Source organism: Dipodomys merriami, unplaced genomic scaffold (genome assembly GCF_024711535.1).
Source record: "Dipodomys merriami isolate MVZ:Mamm:240054 unplaced genomic scaffold, mDipMer1.0.p SCAF_30, whole genome shotgun sequence".
NCBI classification, from domain to species: domain Eukaryota; kingdom Metazoa; phylum Chordata; class Mammalia; order Rodentia; family Heteromyidae; genus Dipodomys; species Dipodomys merriami.
The window spans coordinates 2,405,389-2,425,473 of record NW_027204493.1 but is presented as its reverse complement, the minus strand read 5'-3'; the positions used below and the strand labels follow the sequence as shown (position 1 = coordinate 2,425,473).

The 20,085-nt window shown below is 40.8% G+C and overlaps 1 protein-coding gene across 1 annotated transcript in view; it reads left to right on the top strand.

The window, feature by feature from the left end:
• Adamts12 (ADAM metallopeptidase with thrombospondin type 1 motif 12) overlaps positions 1-20,085 on the top strand; it is a 236,445-nt gene that overhangs the window by 55,673 nt on the left and 160,687 nt on the right. Inside the window, exon 3 of the mRNA XM_070040991.1 lies at positions 13,457-13,607. Within this exon, the coding sequence (XP_069897092.1) occupies positions 13,457-13,607 (151 nt within the window). The remainder of the gene's footprint in view (positions 1-13,456; positions 13,608-20,085) is intronic.

Here is a 20,085-nt window from a genome sequence, read left to right as displayed (position 1 = left end):
ATTGGGGAAGGTTTATTTAATAACACAGGACAGAAATTAGCATTGTTATACTAAGCAGAAAGGAAGGAAGGAAGAAAAGAGAGGAAGAGAGGAAGGAAGGAAGAAGGGAAGGCAGAAAGGAAAAAGGAAAGAAAGAGAATGGAAGAAAGAAAGGAGGAAGGAAATAAAAAGGAAGACAGACCTCACTGGGAATTTTGGAAGCTAACTGAGGCATCTCAGAACCATAAAGCTAGGAATGTAGCCTTAAGGTGATAAAGGGCTTACCTAATGTGTTCAAAACCCTGACTTGAATCCCTAGTACTAAAAAGAAAAAAAGGCAGAAGACTGAGCAGTTATGATTAAGAAATAACCACCACAAAAGCAGCAGTGTTTGTGGCAATTTTCTGTTTAAGCAGCTCAGCTGCACAGGGTACAGTCATTGTACAAAAGTGCAAATTTCTAATTCCCAGGAGATAAAAATCAAGTTGGCTTTGAAAAAACATTCCTTGTGGTTATTTTCTCATTTAGCAGTTCTTGGGTTTGGATTGTGTGTGCGTGTGTTTGTGTGTATGTGTGTGAGAGAGAGATGGTGTGGGGGAGGCAGTGTTTTAAAATTTTATTTTGGAATAGTCTAGACTTAGTAAGGATGTATGTATAAAGAATTAATAAAAATATTTTATAGAAATTTAGAGCTGGAAGCAGCTGAGACCAACTTCCTTAGTTTGAAATAGAAAATTCTGAAAAATGTAGTAACTTGCCCAGGATAGTAGAACATATTACTGTGAGAGTTAGGGTTATAGCTTAATGTATCATGTATTCAGATTTTTTTCCTTGGATAGGTTTTTATTTTAATCATGGTCATTCTTGTGGGTTGTTTTAGCCTAACAGCTGTCAGAAACCTAATTCTTGGTAAGAGGTAGAATTAGGGGCCAGCTGTGCCATTGAAAAACTGTGACCTCACTGAGATAAGAAATCAGGGCTGAGTTCAGGCCAGAGTCCTTGTTCTCAATCTGCTGGAATGATCTGAGCTCTGGATCTAATAGCTTTCATCAAGAGGCTGATCTTACAGGAGGGACACAGGACCAACCAAGAAATATTCTGCCTTTTCACAAATAAGTAGCTAATGTCAATATGTTGATATATGTGTATATGTGTATGTGCGAACTGGAAGTTTGATTATATAAATACACACATGCATATATATGTGCACATATGTGAATCTTGTCTCTCTCTCTTACATACACATATACACACATTAATTAAGCCTCTAGATCACTTTAGTGGTTTTCATGAGAACAAGATTAAAAGAAATCATGGGGTCTACAGGACAATTGACTGGTTACTGTAATAAGCTAATAACAGGAGAGGAAAGGGGATGGAACGGGTTTATAAGAAAATATACATAAAAGGGGGAAAACTACCCCCATGTCATGTGTGCATCTTGTCTTCATGTACTTTGAAGAAATGAACTATAAAGACAATCATTCTTGATTGGTTTCTCTTTTGTTTGCATGCATTTTTAGAAAATTGCTATCTATTGTAAAACACCCAGATATTTATAGCCTTGTGAGGTGTGGCAGTGACATTATGGTTCTATTTCAAAACGTCCATAATTTCAAAGACTCATAGTATAATATTGGGGCAAAAATGACCCTATGCCTGTGATTTGCTTAAAAAGTCTTTGGCTGCCCATAAAGGGACGGCATGAGGCGGGGATGGAGCCAGACTGGAGAGGCCTGTGGAGGAATGTACTTTCTCCTGCACTGGTCATTGTTGGCATGCCAAGTCATTTGAAAAGTAAGACAAGTGAGCCATAGAAAGCCCTGAAGTGGCAACAGTGGGCTGTCCGGAGTGTTGCCTCTAGGTTACTATCACAACAACACTGTTACTAGGATGGTCATCGTTCTCTGGACCTGCTGGGAGTGCAGCTGATATGCTCTCCTGAGTCACCAGCAGCTTTCCTCATTGCCAGGCAAGGCTATTAATTGCCATTTCCCTTCCCAGAGACACCAGGGGAGCCACAGAGCCTTCCCTGACAAAACACAGCTCCCAAGAGCATTTGATTAATTAAGTAGAGCAAGGGAGGTCAGTGCATTCCCATTTTGTCCTTGATTGGCCTGCTTGGCCTAAGAAGAAGGAGAGGGGTGGGAGAGGGCACCCCAAGTATGTGAGCAGCACTGCTGGAGTCGCACTGACTTTCCCTGCACCCCTCTCACTCCTCGCTTCACAGATACCCACAAAGCAACAACAGCTGGTTCTCTGGGACCCTGAGGTTCTGGGTCCCAGGCACAAAGCTGTCAAGTTGTCCCGTGGCTGAGTATGAGTGACTTTTCTGTCCTATAAGGAAATTTCACAATGGGCCCAACCTATTAGACTTCTTGAAATTCTCCCTGTCCTGAGCATTACTCACTAAGGAAAAGCATCTGTGATGTTCAGAACCTCCATGATCCTGATTGTGTGTGTGTGTGTGTGTGTGTGTGTGTGTGTGTGTGTGTGTGTGTGTGATTTCTGGGTCCTGTATCACATTTTGGGAAGCTGTGACTTCACTCTTTCAGAGAGGGAATTTCACAGATTCCAAGTACTTCTGAGCATTGGGGGCAACAATAGAAGAGTCAAGAGATGTAAAGGAAATTCAACTTCTGCATCTGTACATAAGGAATTCTGAAAGGAAAATGATGCCTGCTTCTCTTGTGTGTACCTCTGCTTTGCATACCTAAGTACTCTTCCTGCTCTTCCTTCCTCCCTTTTCCCCTTCCTCCCTTTGCCACCTACTCCTCTTTCCATCCCTTTCTTCTTTCTTCTTTTTCACACCACGTTAGTGAGTCCTTACCAAATTCAATCAAATGTCTTACTTTTGATATATTCTTACCTGTTGGATGGAAGGGGAGGAAATCTCAGATCTTTCCTACAGTTGTTTGTTTCTGTTAGAAGGTTATATTATTTCAAGATGTGTGAAGTGACAGGAAACCCTCCTGGCTGTTTGGAAGGAATTATCCATGGCTGGAGACTGCATTCCAGAACAGTTTGCACTGTGAGGAATGGCTATGGCCTATACCACTATCTGGTGATCCATGCAGGCTTGGAGGCGCCCGTCGGCTCAGGGACCAGATGTAACCAAGGCAATTGTCAGGACTGGACCTGATGACAATTTGCCTTTTGGCTCCTGTGTGAGTAACGCTATGCACTTGTTGATGACAGGATCTGAGATATGGTTGTTTTCAATTGTCTAGCACCCAGAACACTCCCTTGCTCACTAAATGTTCAAGTAGAAGATCCAGGAGAAAATAACCCCATCTCTATCCCATTTCCTCTGCCTCTGTGAGGTATTGAGGGGAAAAATATCACCTCCTTTTCTGTCCAGGGGACTTCTGTAACCAGTATTGCCTGAGAATGTAGAACAAGGATCAGGATGCTGAGGTTCTTCAGGTTATTCTAACAGGTGGCTGGAGTTAAAAACATTACCCTCTGTCTTGATTGATCTTTTACTATTCCTTTAATTGTGATCAAGAATGGTTAACTAAAGCTAGTATGTGGCATTGGAGATAGACCAGAGAGATATGATTAAATGAGGGCCCCAAATTGTTCTTTCCAGATAGCTATCCCATCTTGCCCTGCCATAATGCTGATAGTTCCTTAGTATTGCAGAACTTCTTCTTCTTCCTCCTCCTCCTCCTAATTCACCTCCCCTGACCCTCCTCCTTCTTCTCCTGGCTGGCTTCAAGCTACTGTTCTCTAACCTACACTTCATACTAGACTAGGATAATGGGCCTCTATGATCAATCCCTGGCCTGTGTTTCTTAAAATTCTCTGATCACAAGGATTATCTGTTTTGCACTTTAATTTTTCTAGCACTGTTTGAACCCATGAAGCTTCCTTGATTGGACTAGTAAATATGAGAATCATGTTGCTTGATCGCTGGTCTAGCCAGTCCCTTAGAGCTTGGTAGAAATACAGACTCCTAAGCTCCACCCAGAGGCTCTGAACCAGAACATTTAGTGAAACTTCTATGCAATGCTCATGTACATAAAATAAATCAAGCACTAGTTTAGATGACATCCTGGAATTTTTCTCAGTTCAATAATTTTAGGAGAAAAAATAGGTGGCAATTTATATTCATAGGTGCTTATAGGAAGACCTGTGTGTGTGTGTGTGTGTTTGTGTGTGTATGCGCGCGCGTGTATACACACACACACACACACACACATCTGAATTGAGAATACTCTTCTTACCTCAGAACACAAATCTCATGGACTAAATGTCTTCCCTAAACTTGTGCCTGTGGCTGTGCTATTCATTTAATCCCAGGAAACACTTGCTGTGAGTAATGTGCTATTATAGATGGGACATTTGAATTAGAGGCTAAGAATCTGAACTTTTTACAACAGTCCTCTCTTCTCTTTTCATTATAAGAGGATCATTTTCAAAAAGTTGGAAATAGGATTCTTATGCACATAAATATAGTGAGAACTTGGAAAAGTTTAGTGAAAGCATTAAAGAATGAAACAGCTGGTTCAGGCCGGGCAAAAACTATAGTTAAAATAAAAAGGAAATCTCGGACCACCTTGCCAAAATTAAAAACAAAAAAAACCCAGGTTAATTCACAAAGCAAGAAAAATTAACTTCAGGATTATATTTCCCGCTGATAAGTAATTCTTTAAATTTCTACTTGATAGAAATAACTCAACTTTTCAGTCTTGTACAACTTCATTATAACTTCAGAGTCTGGACTGCTATTGAAGTTAAATAGTAAATTAACTTAGATAAACTGTCAGTGCTCCTGTGAGATATTGTTCTGGAGTGAAGCCAGAATGATTCATATAATGATTTTATTCTTTTAAATTATTGTTTCAAAGTTTTGGATGATTTTTATAACATTCTGTGTAATCATGCTTAAAATTAAAATAGTATGGTTCTCATGCATTTGAGCACTCCTAAAATCTGCCATTGGTGTTAAATTAATTTAGATGTGAATTCAGTATGTAAATGCCTGGCTAATGTACTCTTCACAGCCTTTCTCAGTATCAAATAGACGGAACCAAAGAGTCCTCGTATGCTGCTCCATTTGGAGAGACAAGGCTTGAATTTTGAGATGTCATTGAATTAAAAAAAAAAAAAAAAGCCAACAGCAAAATGCTGTGCTTAAAAGAACAAGGAAGAATAGGTACCAGAGGTGGAATGAAAACCAGCACAATGTTCAGGAGTGCTGAGTGACTTCAATTTCATGCCTAGGTATTGTTGCAAAATCTTTTCAGCTATCCAAAAGATTTTATTTTAAAACTTTAAAGTACTGTGGTACTGTTCCTTCTCCAAGACTCAGATCTCTCTTTCTCTCCCTCTCCATCTCTTTCTCTTTCTCTTTCTCTCTCTCTCTTTCTCTCTCTCACACACACACTCACACTCACACTCACACACACACACACACACACACACACACACACACACACACACACACACACACAAGTACTGGTACAGGACCTCTAGCTTGCTAGCTTGCTTGCTTGCTTGTCCACAATCGGCACTCAACCACTTGAGCCATGCCTCTAGCCCAGCTATTTTATTACTTAATTGGACATGGAACTTCTTTGACTTTTCTGCATTGTTTATTCAACATCTGTCATTGAATATGACCTAGCAGCATATATTGGGTAGCTTTCTAAACCATGTAGATGTTAATAATATTGAACCAAATAGAGAAAAATGCCTGCCTTGGGGAATCACTCAGTGATAGATGGTTGCCTCATAATCCCAAGGCCCTGGGTTCAATCCTGCTTTTGCAAAGAACACAAATGATTTAAAAATTAAAATAAGGCAACTAAAACCCTTCTACTACAGAGCTGAAATTACTGTGCAGAGATTGACATTAGCCAAAATTAAACTGGCAAATATATGCTTACATATGGAACATATTAGGTGCTTTGAATAAAAAATAAAGGAAGTAAGGGATATATGCATTTTTGGTTATATGGTCAAGGCAGAACTTTCTAGATCACTTCAGGCATGCATGTGTCCAAGAGTAGGTAGTAAGGGCTGAATTTGAGGAAAGGAAACTAGAGATGATACCATTTCAATCATCTTCTGCTGGCCAAATGTAAAGATGACACTACATAGCCCTTCAATTTTTTCTAACTTCAAGCAGCTTTGCTAAACATGTTTTAAGAAAATCTTTATGTTGTCATAAAACCACCACAGAAAACTGTGGGCATGTAATTATGAGACCTGGGATCATGTAGACTTCCTGATATGGCCTTGGAGCAGCTGGGTCACAGGCATTTGAGCGTTCCTCCATACTTGCTAGTGGTGTGCAAATTACAATGAATAAACAAAATTTCCCAGTTGGCTCCTGAAAGGCTGTAATGTATCCAAATGGGACCTCTTGCTCCCTGTGGACTCCGTTTTCCTATACTCAGTTCCAAATTGCAAGTAATGAAGACTTAGCATAAGAGGCCATTTCCTCTTTAATGCCCTAGAAGGTTCTGAGAAGGTCACTTCAGAGCCTTTGGAATTAAAGACATGTTTAAAACCATGAGTGCATGGTGATAGCAGATGAGACTTTGTCGGATTCTTCAGGCATGAGATTCCATGAAAGAAAACTCAGTACTGTTATGATTTGCATAAAAATACATTATGTGACTCTGAAGCTGAAATAACATACAGTTTTATTAAATTTTCACTCTATTCATGAGAGGAAAGCAAAGCAGAGTCTGTAATTTTCATTCAACTATAAAACCTAAGAGCCATGTGGTCTGGTGACTTGGAAAAGTCCTCATGGCATGACTCTGTGTCACCGAGTAGCTTGACCCCTTCCTTTCTATCTAGTGTTCTTACCCCTCACTTTCTTCCCAAATATCCAAATTGATTAATATCTCAGGGCTTCCTGTGTTCTAATTTTTCTTTCTAGTAGAAAAGGAACTGTATTTCAACCGTAACAAACTTGGCATTCCTTCTGAGTAGTTATTGTGTTGATGTTGGCCAAATTCTTTGGTTAAATGGTTTTAAGTTCTTTGAAATGTGTTAGTCTGGACCAAGTATCTAACATTTCCAGGAAAGAAGGTTCACCTTTCCATTAATACCAAAGCTGGGTATTAGTGTCTGTCTAGTTATAGGTAATATTTCATTAAGAGCTTGACACCCAGCAATAAGTAGATTATATGTTTGAGACCAGTCTGGGCAATATTGTGAGCCTCTTATTTCAAAATTACCCCCCCCTCTAGGAAACAAATAAAAAGAACTTACCCCAAATTCTGGTTATCATCTCCCCTTCTTTTGCTCTTAATGTATATTGCTTTCATTTCTTATTGTTGAACCTAACAAGTTGTCGCAAACCATGTGGTTGAAACAATCTAGCTTTACTATGTTACAGTTCTATAAATCTGTGATTCAAAATGAGTTTCAGTGGTCCATTCCTTCTGGAGACTCTGGGGAAAATCCATTTCCTGGACTACAGGCCACTTGCCTTCCATTCACAGACCCATTTAGCCTTCAACACAAGCAGCACAGCATCACCCCTTTCAGGTCTGTCCTCTCTCAAGGTGTGTCTGTGCTGCCTGCCTCTTCCATTTACAGTGGTTCTTGGTGCAGGCATCTTTGATAGCATTTTGCCTGTCACACACAGGTGTTGTCTTATGTCTAGTTGTCTCTTTTTACCAATGTGTATTTTAGGAAATAAGCTGTAAAGATTTGTTTTATCATGCCATTCAGTTTTTTAAAAAAATTGTCATTGTTATGTCATTGTTGATATTTGAACTCAAGGACTTGTGGGTTTTTAGCTTGCTTGTTTGGTTGGTTTTCTTATCTCTTAAGCCAAACCTCCAGCCCTGTTTTTGCTGTTTATTTTGGAGTAGAGTCTTATGAACTCAATCTCTTACTAACTAGGATTACAGGTGTCAGCCCTCATTACCATTAGCTATCAGTGTATTGAACTGTGTTTATGAACACAGTAATAAATAGGATTCCATTTTACTTCAGGGAACATTTACACCAAATTATAGCTAAAGCTTATACTATGCTCTAAAAGAAAAGGCATAGAAACTAAAAACACTCTAAATAAAATTAAATTATAGGCCCTATAACTGAACATGGTTATGTTTTGTGTAATAACTGTGTATTTATATACACATACACACACATGCAAATATAATTGTGTGGCATGTCTGGAAATACAATAGAAAATGAGTATTCTGGCTAGTCAAAATAGTATTTTCTTTTACTTATGGTTTGGGATTTGTTTTGAAATAGTGATTGCAGTAACCCCAAAGCTTCAAAAAGTGTTATGGTGTTATTATTGCCCTGCATCTAACAATTATATTAAAAACAACCTTTCTGGTTTTAGAGATGAGCTTTTCAGAAATACTACACTTCCCCACCAAGAGGCAAGTCCTTTGTATTAGACCAAATTTTTGCCATAGCAACTTCTTGGCACTGTTTCTGAATAATATCTATGCCAGGAATTGCAATGAGTGTTTCCTGGTGATGTGCCATTTGTTCTTGACAACCGTGACAAGTGTACATCCCCATGTCTGACCCCCACGACACAGGAAGGCAGCTGGGAGCAGGAGAAGAGCTCAGAGCTAGATTTATCCCTAAGACCCAGGTTCTCTGACCATATCAGTGTTTTTGCATCTGTAAATTGCAATCCATTAATTTAGTGGAGGCAAATTTAAAATAAAATAGAATAAAAGAATGGTGTATATCTGCCTGCCTTTCATGAGGAAGAAAGTAGGAGTACTGTTTATTAAAATGTTGTGCTCTGGGGTTGTGTATGTTTTTTGTGAGGTCACAGCTAACACCCAGTCACATGGTCCTGTAACCTTCTTGGCTGTTCTTCCTTTGAGTTCATTTTGGTGACTCATTCCCATGTCCACTCCTGGATGTGTTAGGAACAAATTAGTACAAGCTTTGTGGCTCAATACAATACAAAACTATAGCTATAAAACTATTTTCTTGCCGAGCACTGATGGCTCACACCTGTAAACCTAGCTACTCAGTAGGCTGAGATCTGAGGATTGTGGTTCAAAGCCAGCCCAGGCAGGAGAGTCTGTGAGACTCTTATCTCCAATTAACCATCAGAAAACCAGAAGTGGTACTGTGGCTCAAAGTGGTAGAGTACTAACTTTGAACAATAGAGTTCAGGGACAGTGTCCAGGCTCCAAGTTAAAGCCCCAAGACCAACAACCAAAACAACAAAAAAGGTATTCTCTTCTAGCTCTAGAGGCTGAAGAAGAAAATCCAGGGTAACATTCCTTCTGGAGTTTTCAGGGGTGTGGGGGAAATCTGTTTTCTTCTTTCATTGATTTTCTAGAGGTTACCTGTATCCCTTGGCTCATGGTCCCTTCCTATATCACTGCAAACTCTTCTGTCATTCTGTCTCCTATGACTTGCTCTGCTTCTCCTGCTTTTCTCTTATAAAAGCATTTCTGTTGTCACTAAACACTGACAAGCAGGTCTATCTCTCCTTCTCTAACTTATTGACATGGTTACTTTGCTATGTAGGTTTGAGAGCAGGACTAAATCCAGCCTGCGGCCCCAGGCTTGCTTTGCGAACGTTAGTATTCCTGCTCCTGACTGCCTCTTACTCAAGCAAACCTGCTTTTCTGTCCTTCCCCTTGCCTTGCTTCTCAGTCGCTCACAATCAGCTGACGCTTCTACCTAGCTCCATGCAAGGTTGGTTCCTTCTTCCAGGCCACAGAACTGTCCCAAATGCCTTTCCTGCTGCCCTCAAGTGGACGATCTTACCATCTTCTTTAAGAAGGTACTGACTCAACTTGTCTCTTATCTTTTCTTCTGGTGGTTAGGACTATCTTCCCACAAGGAAAACAATAATAATTTGCTCCTTGCAGATCTCTGACTTTGTGAGACAAGGCATCATGGAAACAAAGCTAAATCCACCTTAATGGCTCTCTGATACCTATGGGGAACGTGCTTTCACTTCTCCAGGCCAGCTCTTTCCCATTGTCTCTCTAATAACATGTTCCCTGGATGTGCTAGCAATTTATTCCCCTTTCTTTTTATTGGGTTCCTCATTATTTGGTGAGATATGGTAAACATGAGTACACGGATTGCTACTAAGAGAAACTTTAAAAGAAAGCAAAGACAGAAATGCTGAATAGGAGAAAACTTCCAATAGATTATTGGGAGAAGAAAAGGAAAGAAAAAATGACCCTATATCAAGACTAAAAACCAATGGTAAGGTGGTGCTTCTGTCTAGGCACAGGGCTCTCACACCTGTTCCTGAGGGCATTGTCAGAGAGAAGTTCTGCAGAGTGCTTTGGGTGCTACAATGCCTCTTAACCAATGCTCTCTGATTCTGTTGGCTCACCTAGGAATGCCATTGAGATGTAATGAAAGTCCCTCCTTAATTTCAGCGTATAGTTTGGTAGTGTCCTTCAGCCTTTCTGTCACCAGATTGTTGCTGTTTTCTTTCCCTTTCCTATTTTTTCCCCATTTTCTCTTTGAAAGAAGATGATTTCACTGTATTTTCACTCCAAGTCCAAAATATTTCTCCAACTAGGATTTCTACTTAGTGGAATGTTTATAAACTTTTGAGATGGTACTTTTTAATTGTCTTGATCCTTCAAGATGCTATGGACATTTTCTGTAGCACTCAAATTCAGAGGGATGTTCTTTAGAACCTATAATCAACAATGGTCAAAGTTGAGAATTCTTGTGACTGAGGTAAACTAAAGGCTTAATTGGGCGATTACCAGTAATTCCTGACATCTTTCATGTTAGGCCAATTGGGAGGAAGGGAGAGAAAGTAATCCAGCATCACATGATGGAATGAGTACAGCGTTTGCAAAGCATGATGCATAGGTTACCTGTGTCACAAGCCTGGATGCTCGCTGAGCAGATTCCTGACTCACCCCAGATTCGCTGAGTCTTGACAAAACTATTAGGCACCTGTGTTTCCAGTCATCTCTCCACCCAAAGTAGAGAACTCTGATCCAAATGTGTTCTTCTCTTTGTGATTGCATCTTCACTTTCCAAATGTCCTCTTTTTAATAGCCTGAAAAGCTGCCCTTCTAGCCATGGCATTGTCTTTCCTCTGAAAGCCAACAGTTAGAGAGGACATTTAGGAAATTGTAACAGAATAAGTACTTAAAATAAGTTTCAAATATGATCAAGTAAAAAACAGTTAATAAAAAAGTCCTTAAATGAGCAGATTTTCTTCTAGACCCCAAGACTATTTGTGTGCTAACCACACTACTAAAGGAGAAAATGATTGAGTTCATCACAAGAAATAAGCCATCAAGGTGAGAAAGTCTAGAAAAACATTCACTGGTACCAGCATTAGTGTAGAGTGAATTTTATATATTCATTCATTCACTTTCTAGTGTAGGTCCACTGGGGGGGGGAATATGCTCTCATCATCTTTTCACAGATGAAGACTTGGAGCTCAGAGAGAGACCAAATTGCTTGTGAAAAGCTATATTGCTTGTTAATGTTGGAGCTGAGAGTTGAACTCAGGTCTGTCTCCAAAGTCTAGCTTTTTCCTCTGTAGGAAAACAAACTGTGTTGTAGATTCTCCTTAACATAGCAAATAGATGAGGCTAGGAGATGCTGTCTAGATTGACTTAGAGCCTTGGCAATTAAATCAACTGCAGAATGCAGCCATAGCTCACTTGCAGAAATACTAGTTCAGAAACTAGGCTTGATTCTTCCTGAGAGGTACCCTGACAATTGACCTCCCAGGGCATGATTTCCTTAGTAAACCCAGAGCATGGCTGGAGGTCTCAGTCTCTACCAGAGAGGAGGAGCATTAATCCCGCTTCTTCTCAGGGTCTACTGAATCAGTTACCACTGGCTCTCCATAACTCCATGTGGCATCTGCCAGCCCTGCTTTGTGTGAAGTAAGGAAATGGGTCTCCATGGAGGATGAAGGAGGATTCCCACTCACTGCCTGCTCACTGGTGATAAACCTAACAGTCAAAATCGTTACTTTTGGAGCTGTGGAGAGAGAGAGAGAGAGAGAGAGAGAGAGAGAGAGAGAGAGAGAGAGAGAGAGAGAGAGAGAGAGAGAGAGAGAGAGAGAGAGAGAGAGAGAGAGAGAGAGAGCTGGAATTAGAAAATTGGAGTTGGAAGGTGATTTTCTTGGAACTGATTCTGCCATGAGGGTCTTTGTGTTATTCTTTCCTTATCCTGCCAATATCCAATTGAGGCTGTGGTTTGGAATAGCATAGGCTTGAAATGAATTTCTTGGTATTCCAAGTCAGGAGAAGTTCCCCTAGGGAGATGTTATTGACAGGGGTAAGGGGTGGGAGGAGACAGATAATCTTTTTTTTTTTTTTTACTAGTAATGCTCCTCCTATGCATGTGGAGCTCCCTTTATGAAGGATCTGTGTGGATCTATCCTACAGTTAGGATCTATACATCTCTCTATATGTGTGTGGTGCTACAAAATAAAACTTATTTACAACAATTTTAAGGAGATAGCCTTGGAAAACTTTCAAAGGTTTATAACTTAGTGAAAATGTGTAGGTGAGTTGATTTCCAAAAGAGAGTTCGTGATGTGTTGACTGAGCTGAGCAGATACTGACAGGAAGAAGAGAAAGCAACAGTGGTGACAGGCAAAATTGTTATCTCTGTGTTCCAGCTGGAGGCTCTACCTAGGCTCTTCTGAACAGAATAAAATTCCTTGGTGAGTCCCAAGTTTTTCCTCAGTTTCATTGCTTTAAAGGTGTAAGAGAAGTGAGCAGATTACAGGGAAGGCTGGCATGGAAAATGCTTCCTTTGATCCCAATCCAGAATTGGTAACAGTGGAAAGTAAGGTTTAGGGCATCTTGTTTCAGGAAAATTGTGGAGTTAGCACATCTTTGGCAACAAATCAGAAGTGATATCTTCCAGCACGACCTGGCTCCTGATAGCTAAAAAGAGACCAATAAACCAGGACCACCTGGGTACCAGATGTACGAAGCTCTCGATGGATGTGTTGGAAATGCTCAGCTGGAAACTTCCCCAACCCAACTCTCCTGGCTTCTTGCCTTCTTGACATACTCAGGGTCCTGGGACCAGCTGCAGGTCCCTTGCTTCCTCTCCTTTCACCAGTTGCTAACTCTTCTGGGTCTCCTCCAGCTATTGAGAAATATTAAGGTAGCATAGGTGATTTCCATGTGCACCCTGGTAAGGCTTACCTTGTGGGGGAATACAAATGGAAGGAAGCCTTTTTTGGCTGTTCATCTCTCATTCCCATTGTCCATTGAAGAGTGAGTGATTATATTCCCAAGTGGAGGCCCATATCTTTCTTCTACACCACTTGGATCTAAGATTTGAGTGTGATGATATCTCACCTTCTTGGAATGATTGGTTATACTTCAAGGATCTCAGTATTGAGTTGATAACAGCCATTTCATCAAAGTTATTTGCGGACTCTGAAGGCACTGGCTTTAGGATTTCCAGAGAGAATCTGTATAACATTTTAATTAACTCATTTTCATTGCATAGAGTTGATTAATATAAACTTTCTTATTGAATAAACTTACAGACGGGCATTTTCCACCTCCCACATGGAGACTTCTTCATTGAGCCTGTTAGAAAGCATCCCCCGGCTGAGGAAGGGTACCAGCTACACGTTGTGTACAGGCGGCAGAGGCAGAGAGTTCCAGAAACAGAGGAGCCAACATGTGGATTAAAAGGTACTGTGACTTTAAAATCCTCACAGGCTGCTGACGCCTTTGCTCTTTGGATTGGTTCATTAAAACAGATCTTCTTAAGTCTGTTAGCCTTTCTCTGTTCTTTTGCTGGAAATTATAACCCTTGTATAAATTTACTTCTACTCATGTATTCGTGTGTGTGTGTGTGTGTGTGTGTGTGTGTGTGTGTGTGTGTGTGTGTGTGTGTGTGTGTGTGTGTGTGTATTGATATTGGGGCTTGAATTCATGGCTTCCTGCTCTTGCTTGTCTTTTTTCCTCAAGGTTGGTATTCTACCAATTGAGCCATGCCAGCAGTTCTAGCTTTTTACTACTTAATTGATGATAAGAGTCTTTCTGACATTTTTGTCTTTGCTGGTTTCAAATCGTGATCCTCAGATCTCATCCTTCGGAGTAGCTAAGATTATAGCATGAGCCATTGCTAGTGCCTGGCTTCTTTGTATTCTTACTCAGAAGTGGAAAAAAACATCTCTCCTACTTCCTGCCACATTGGTTGGTGATATGAGCAAGGTACTCATAAGCGGTAAATTAGTGTTTGTTTTGTTTTAAAAATGGCCACGCATATTGATGCATATCTATAATTATTCACTTGGCTGACTGAGTCAGGAAGATCCAAATTGGAGGACAGTCTGAGCAAGATTCTATCTTGAAAAAAATTAAGTGAAATAGGAGAAAATCCTATAATCTGCAAGGGACAAAAAGGTGCAGTGGTTTTCAATATCAATAGTGTTGTAATGCAGTAGCATGTAATGTGCTCATCACACTTACCTACATATTAAGAGCAGCTTTAAATGCTTCACTGCACTATTAATGATGTGTGAGAAAAAACTGAAAAATGTGTCAACACGTTATCAGAGATGAATTCAGAGACACTTTCAGCTGCTGTGGTTGGTGTTGGCTGAGCTGTGTTCCCTGCTCTTATGCTGTGAATACAGACATGCACCAATGAGCCCTGAGCGTGATCGGACCTCTTCCTCATTGTTGTCCTACACAGTTAAGGTATTTTTTCAGAGATGGATCCATGTTATTCCCTTGCAACCTTACATTCTGCTTAATGTGTAGGAAATAAGAAATACCTGTAAAGGATTACTGGAAATTGAGGCATTCCCTTAAATATTATTGTATAGATGCTTGAACTCAAAAGAGAAAAGCAATGCCAAAGAATAAAACGGTTAATGAAGAAACAATATTGTTTTGGACCTTAAAATTTGGAGACCAAAGACCTACCTAAGTAAGAAAATAGACAGATGAGAGTTAGGGAAGGTAAATTGTGATCTGAATCAGGGATGTTCAGAAGTGGATACAAAATAGGAAAATGGAAGGAGCAGGGAGAGAGACTGCTCTGCAAACTTCACAGCCCCTCGCTTGATGGCAGTGTTCCTAGAATGCGTCTTTTTACTAAGGGGATGAGTGAAAAGATTGTTGGAGAGAATTAGGGGGAAATGCTTGATTCGTGAATACATAAGAAGATTTTGAAAAAAGAACAGTTGGTTTTGTTTGCTTACTAAAATCCAAGACCAAGACTGTAGGAGCTCAGAGTACCATCAGCACCAGCCCAGTTGCTGTAGCCCCTGAGATGTTCATTCATCCAGCCAAAAGCCTACTTACCATGAACAAGTCCGTACTGTCATAATCTTCCTGGACAATCTGTGCCTTACTCCTTCCTCTCTTCAGATGCTTATCTTCCCAAGCCAATACATATTCAGTTTCTCTAGGAAACATGGATTTGCACTGTCCATCTTCCCTGTTGTGCACTGTCTTGTGCTGAGCACCTTGTTTGTTAGAGTGCCTGGTACCACACTCCAAATGGGTACAGTTCAGAAGGGTATTGGGCACAGAAAAAGGCATTCGGGGCTGAGAAGGGGCGTTTGAACGAATATGACAAATACATCTAATACTAAACTTAGAATCGGTGAATTCATTTATAATTTAGAAGCTTATTGGATGAGAAAGCCTATATTGTCTTGACAGATCTTAGTGCAGGCTCAGCAACCAGAAATACCACCCATCTTGTAGGAAAGAGGAACATGAAACAAGAACAAAGATGGATAAGGGTTGGAACTTATGACCTGGGGTTGTAGCTCATTGGTAAGGAGCAAAGAATGTCTATAGAGATGGATGTGTGTGAGTGGGTAAATGGATGGATCAATAGATGGATAAGTGCATAGATGGATGGGTAGATAGAGAGGTAAGAAATGAATGCCTTCATTTATTCAACAGAGTCTACATTCTGTTGAGCCTGAGATACTCAGGATGTAGAAGTGAATGAAGTTCTTTTCTTTACCATGCAAGACTGTGGGATGAGGGTGTGAGCATCCTTGGGCACCATCGAGCATTTGTGATGACTAGAAGAACCAAGATTAGGGCAGAGCAACAGACAGAGATGGCAACAGCAATCCTGCTGGTCTCTATAGCCACAGCACCCATAGTTTTCTCTGGGCAGTGGCAAGACAAATTCTAACCTGTTCGTCTAAGTAGGTTCCTGGCATCTTTCCAAGCAAGCTCCATGGGCTCTCTGTCCCTTTCAACAACTTGTTCTGCCATTGAAGGTAGCTCTCCTTCCCTGCTTCCTTAGCAAGGGGTTTGTCACGGAACTTTGCCCTGGCCGTTCCCTCTGCAGGGACTATTTTTTCTCCAGATCTCTACATAGATAACTCTTGCACACTATCCAGTTCCTTGTTCAAAATCATCCAAATGCTCTAGCACTTTGTAAAACCTATATCCTGCTTTATTTTTTTTTTCATTATCTGATGTTTATCTACTTACTTATTACTATCTTCCCTCAATTGGAAGCAAACATCATACAGGCAGATGCTCCCTTATTTTCTATGCAGTATTCCCAGACCTTGCCATAATAAGTACTTGGTGAATGGAGTTAGCAAAGAAGTAAATAAATCATACCTCATTAGCGAGCATCCTTGTGTCTAGTGTGTGCCACTAGGACACATCTTTCTATTCAAAGTATGACGCTCAGTGTCTTCTGCTTCATAATCATTTCATTGATTAATATTTGTTGGCTGAATAGGTAAATATTGCAGCTATAGAGGGGGATCTGGTATAGTTAGAGAGAGATCATGCATTCAGGTCACTGAGTCTCTGAGGCCAGGCAAATCCACTCTTGGCGGTGCTTGATGTTAACTAAGTATTTGTCCCACAGCTTGATTAATACCAGTGTTTGGGAAAACAAACATTTCCACCCACACACAGTCCCATTTCGGTGCAGCAGCTGGAAACCTCATAAATAACTATGGAATTGTTTCTTGATGGGGAAGAAAGTTTACTTGGTAGGTTGACATCAAACTCTTGAGGAAATTATCGATGAACTTTATGCTATAAATCTTCCCTTCCCAAGGCAAGGGAATGGATCCCTAAGGTGTTTTCTAGGCCAATATGTCAAAGGGTTATAAGGTTCTAAAGGTTTTTTTTTTTTTTACACTTGTTTGTGTGCCATTAATTGACCTTTCCTTCCTTCAAAAAATGTCAATTTGTCCAGAGAACAAAGGATACAACTTAAACATGTCCTGGTAGATGCTACTGTCATGTGCTGGCCATCCAGTGGGAAAATAAAGGAAATCAATGAAACTCACATTCATTGGATCAAGTAAATGTGGTATATATACACAATGGAATTCTATGCCTCCATCAGAAAGAATGGCATTGCCCCATTTATTAGGAAATGGAAAGGCTTGGAAAAAATTATATTAAGTGAAGTAAGCCAGGCCCAAAGAAACATAGGTCCCATGGTTTCCCTTATTTGCAATATCTAGCATATGTCTGAGTCAAGCAGAAAAGGTCAGATAAGGTGATGTTAGGAAAATTAACCCTAAGATGTGTATTCAAATGTTTTTTTTCTTTCATGTGATTGTTTCTAACACATTTATAAGATTATTTCTTTGTTGTTTTGTATGTCCCTCCCCACGGTATAACCCCTGCTTTCACTGTATTTGATGTTGGTATAATTTGTGGAGGGGAAGGGGAAAAACAAATCGTTTAAATAGGGATACACGTGGACCCATTTCAACAATGAGATGTACAAGTCGTTATGTTGAAAACGAACTTTAAAACTTTGGTGCGGGGGTGGGGGGTGGGGTGGGGGAGTGGGGGGTGGGGGGGAGGATTGGGTGGAGGGGCAGGGGGAGAATGGGAAGGGATGGGAAGAGGAAACAAAGGAGGAGGCTACAATGCTTGATAAGAAATGTACTCATTATCTTGCCCATGTAATTACAACCCCTCTGTACAGTATTTTCACAATAAAAATAAAAAAGAAACTCATTCACAACATGTCAAGAGCATTCAGCAGAGGAACTTGATGACATCAAGAGGGAGAGAGTTATATAACTGTAACCACTCTGTACCATATCTTTACAATAAAAAGTATATACAAAAAAAAAAAGAAGGAGGAAGTGGCGCTGTAGCTCAAGTGGAATTAATGCTAGCCTTGAGCTGAAGGACAGCACTCAGGCCCAGAGTTCAAGCCCCACGACTGACAAAAAGAAAAAAAAAAGAAGGAGAGAGTGCTAGGTGCCAGTGGCTCATGTCTATAATCCTAGCTACTCAGGAAGCTGAGATCTGAGCATCACAGTTTGAAGCCAGCCTGTTCAGGAAAGTCCGTGAGACTCTTGTCTCCAATAAACCACTCAGAAAAATCCAGAAATGGCACTGTGGCTCAACTAGTAGAGTGCTAGCCTTGAGCACAAAGAAGCTCAGGGATAGTGCCCAGGCCCTGAGTTCAAGCCCCAGCACCAGAAAAAAAGAAAGAGGGAAGGAGAGAGAGAGAGAGAGACAAGAGGGTGGAGAAATAAGTAGAAAGAGAAGGAAAGAGGAATGAGAGAGACAGCGAAAGAGAGAGAGAGAGAGAGAGAGAGAGAGAGAGAGAACACAGAAAAGCCATGTCAAAAGAGGCATAGATTCTCAGAATGTTATTTTCTCTGAAATCACAGCTACAGAATTTTTAGCATTTGAGCAATCATAACTTTCATGAGCTGAATTGTGTCTTCTCACACTTAATTTGTTGAAGTTCTAATTCCTGGTACCTTAGCATGTTATTTGGAATCAGACATTTTAAAGAGGTCAAAAATTAAAATGCTGTCATTAGGAACACCTACTCTATTATGGCTGTGGCTTCAAAGGAAGAAATTGTGTGTATGCAATTGTGTGTATACAAAAGACCTTATGAAGAAACAGGGAGAAGGCAGAACCATGAAGTGAGACCTCTTGGTTTGAAAGACTTGAACTCATGGATCCCTTTATTTTGCCATCTCTCTAGCCCTCTGCTCTGGTGTATAGGGCCAGGCAGAACCAAACGCTAAAGCAGCAGAACTTTAGGGTCACAATGGGTGGAGGGGCTGGCCCGTCACTACGGGTGGGTCAGAGCATCAGCAGGAAGAGATGGCAGTTCCAAAGCCCGAGTCTGGACCATGAATCCCACTATCTGCCAGAAGAGAGTTTCAGTGTAATGTAGCCAGATTTGAAGCCTCGTTATTCAAGAAAGCCTGGAGTTAGATGTAGAAAATAACACACACACACACAGAGTGTAAGCTTCTCTTAAAAGCTGGTACTTGGTTAAAAAGACTCATGTATGTTTAAGCATTGTCAGATACAGTGGGCTATTATTCCAAATTCAGGACCCAATATTTTAGCTAACTTCAGTGTTTGTACATATGGACATGGTATTCATGTTCCTATGGATGCTGTGAACATTTATGTGTGTTCATCTATGGATGTTTATGAAAGTGTGCTTATCTGTGTGTAGAGTGGGTGTCTGCTTACTTGTGTGTTATATGTAGTGAATGTATGTGTGTGTGGTATGCATGAAGATTCACAGGAGGGAGTTAGTGCATGGTAAGTACACAAGAGGCAAAGATGGTGTGCTCAGCTGTGCCAACTCAGGGTTAATGGAAGCTTTCTATTTTCTGGAAACACACCATGTTGAAGTCCTGATGCCTTCTCTTGGTTTTATAGCAGTTTATTGTTTAACCTTAATGGGAAGGGAGAGTCTGAACTCCTCAGAAAGAAAGGTTTCTTCCTATTGCTGGAGCAGTCACATGGAGAGCTGTAGCGACCGTCTACTCGACCAGCGAGAAAAAACGACCACCACACCAGGAGTCTTCTCAGATCACGCTTTATTGGAGAGCCTTTTAGTTGTAGGAGAGCTTGAGCACGAGAGAGCGTGCACCCGAAACACAGCCGCTTATATAGGAGAATCGGAACGCGGGTCTTTCTATTGTTGGTCGCCTGCCTTTCACAGTCACCAGGTGTCATGGGATTGGCTGGGGACTCTACCTGGCTCGCGCAAGCACACAGCCCAGGCGTCCCGCCAAGCACCGTCTGGGGTGGTTACCTCAAAGCTGCAAGGGAGTGGGCGGAGTCTAGCCTCGGCTCCCTACAGAGAGCAGTATGATGCCAAGCTGCCTGTCACCAACTAGTACCCTAGCTGCCCTCCCACGTCACTGCTCTGAGTTAA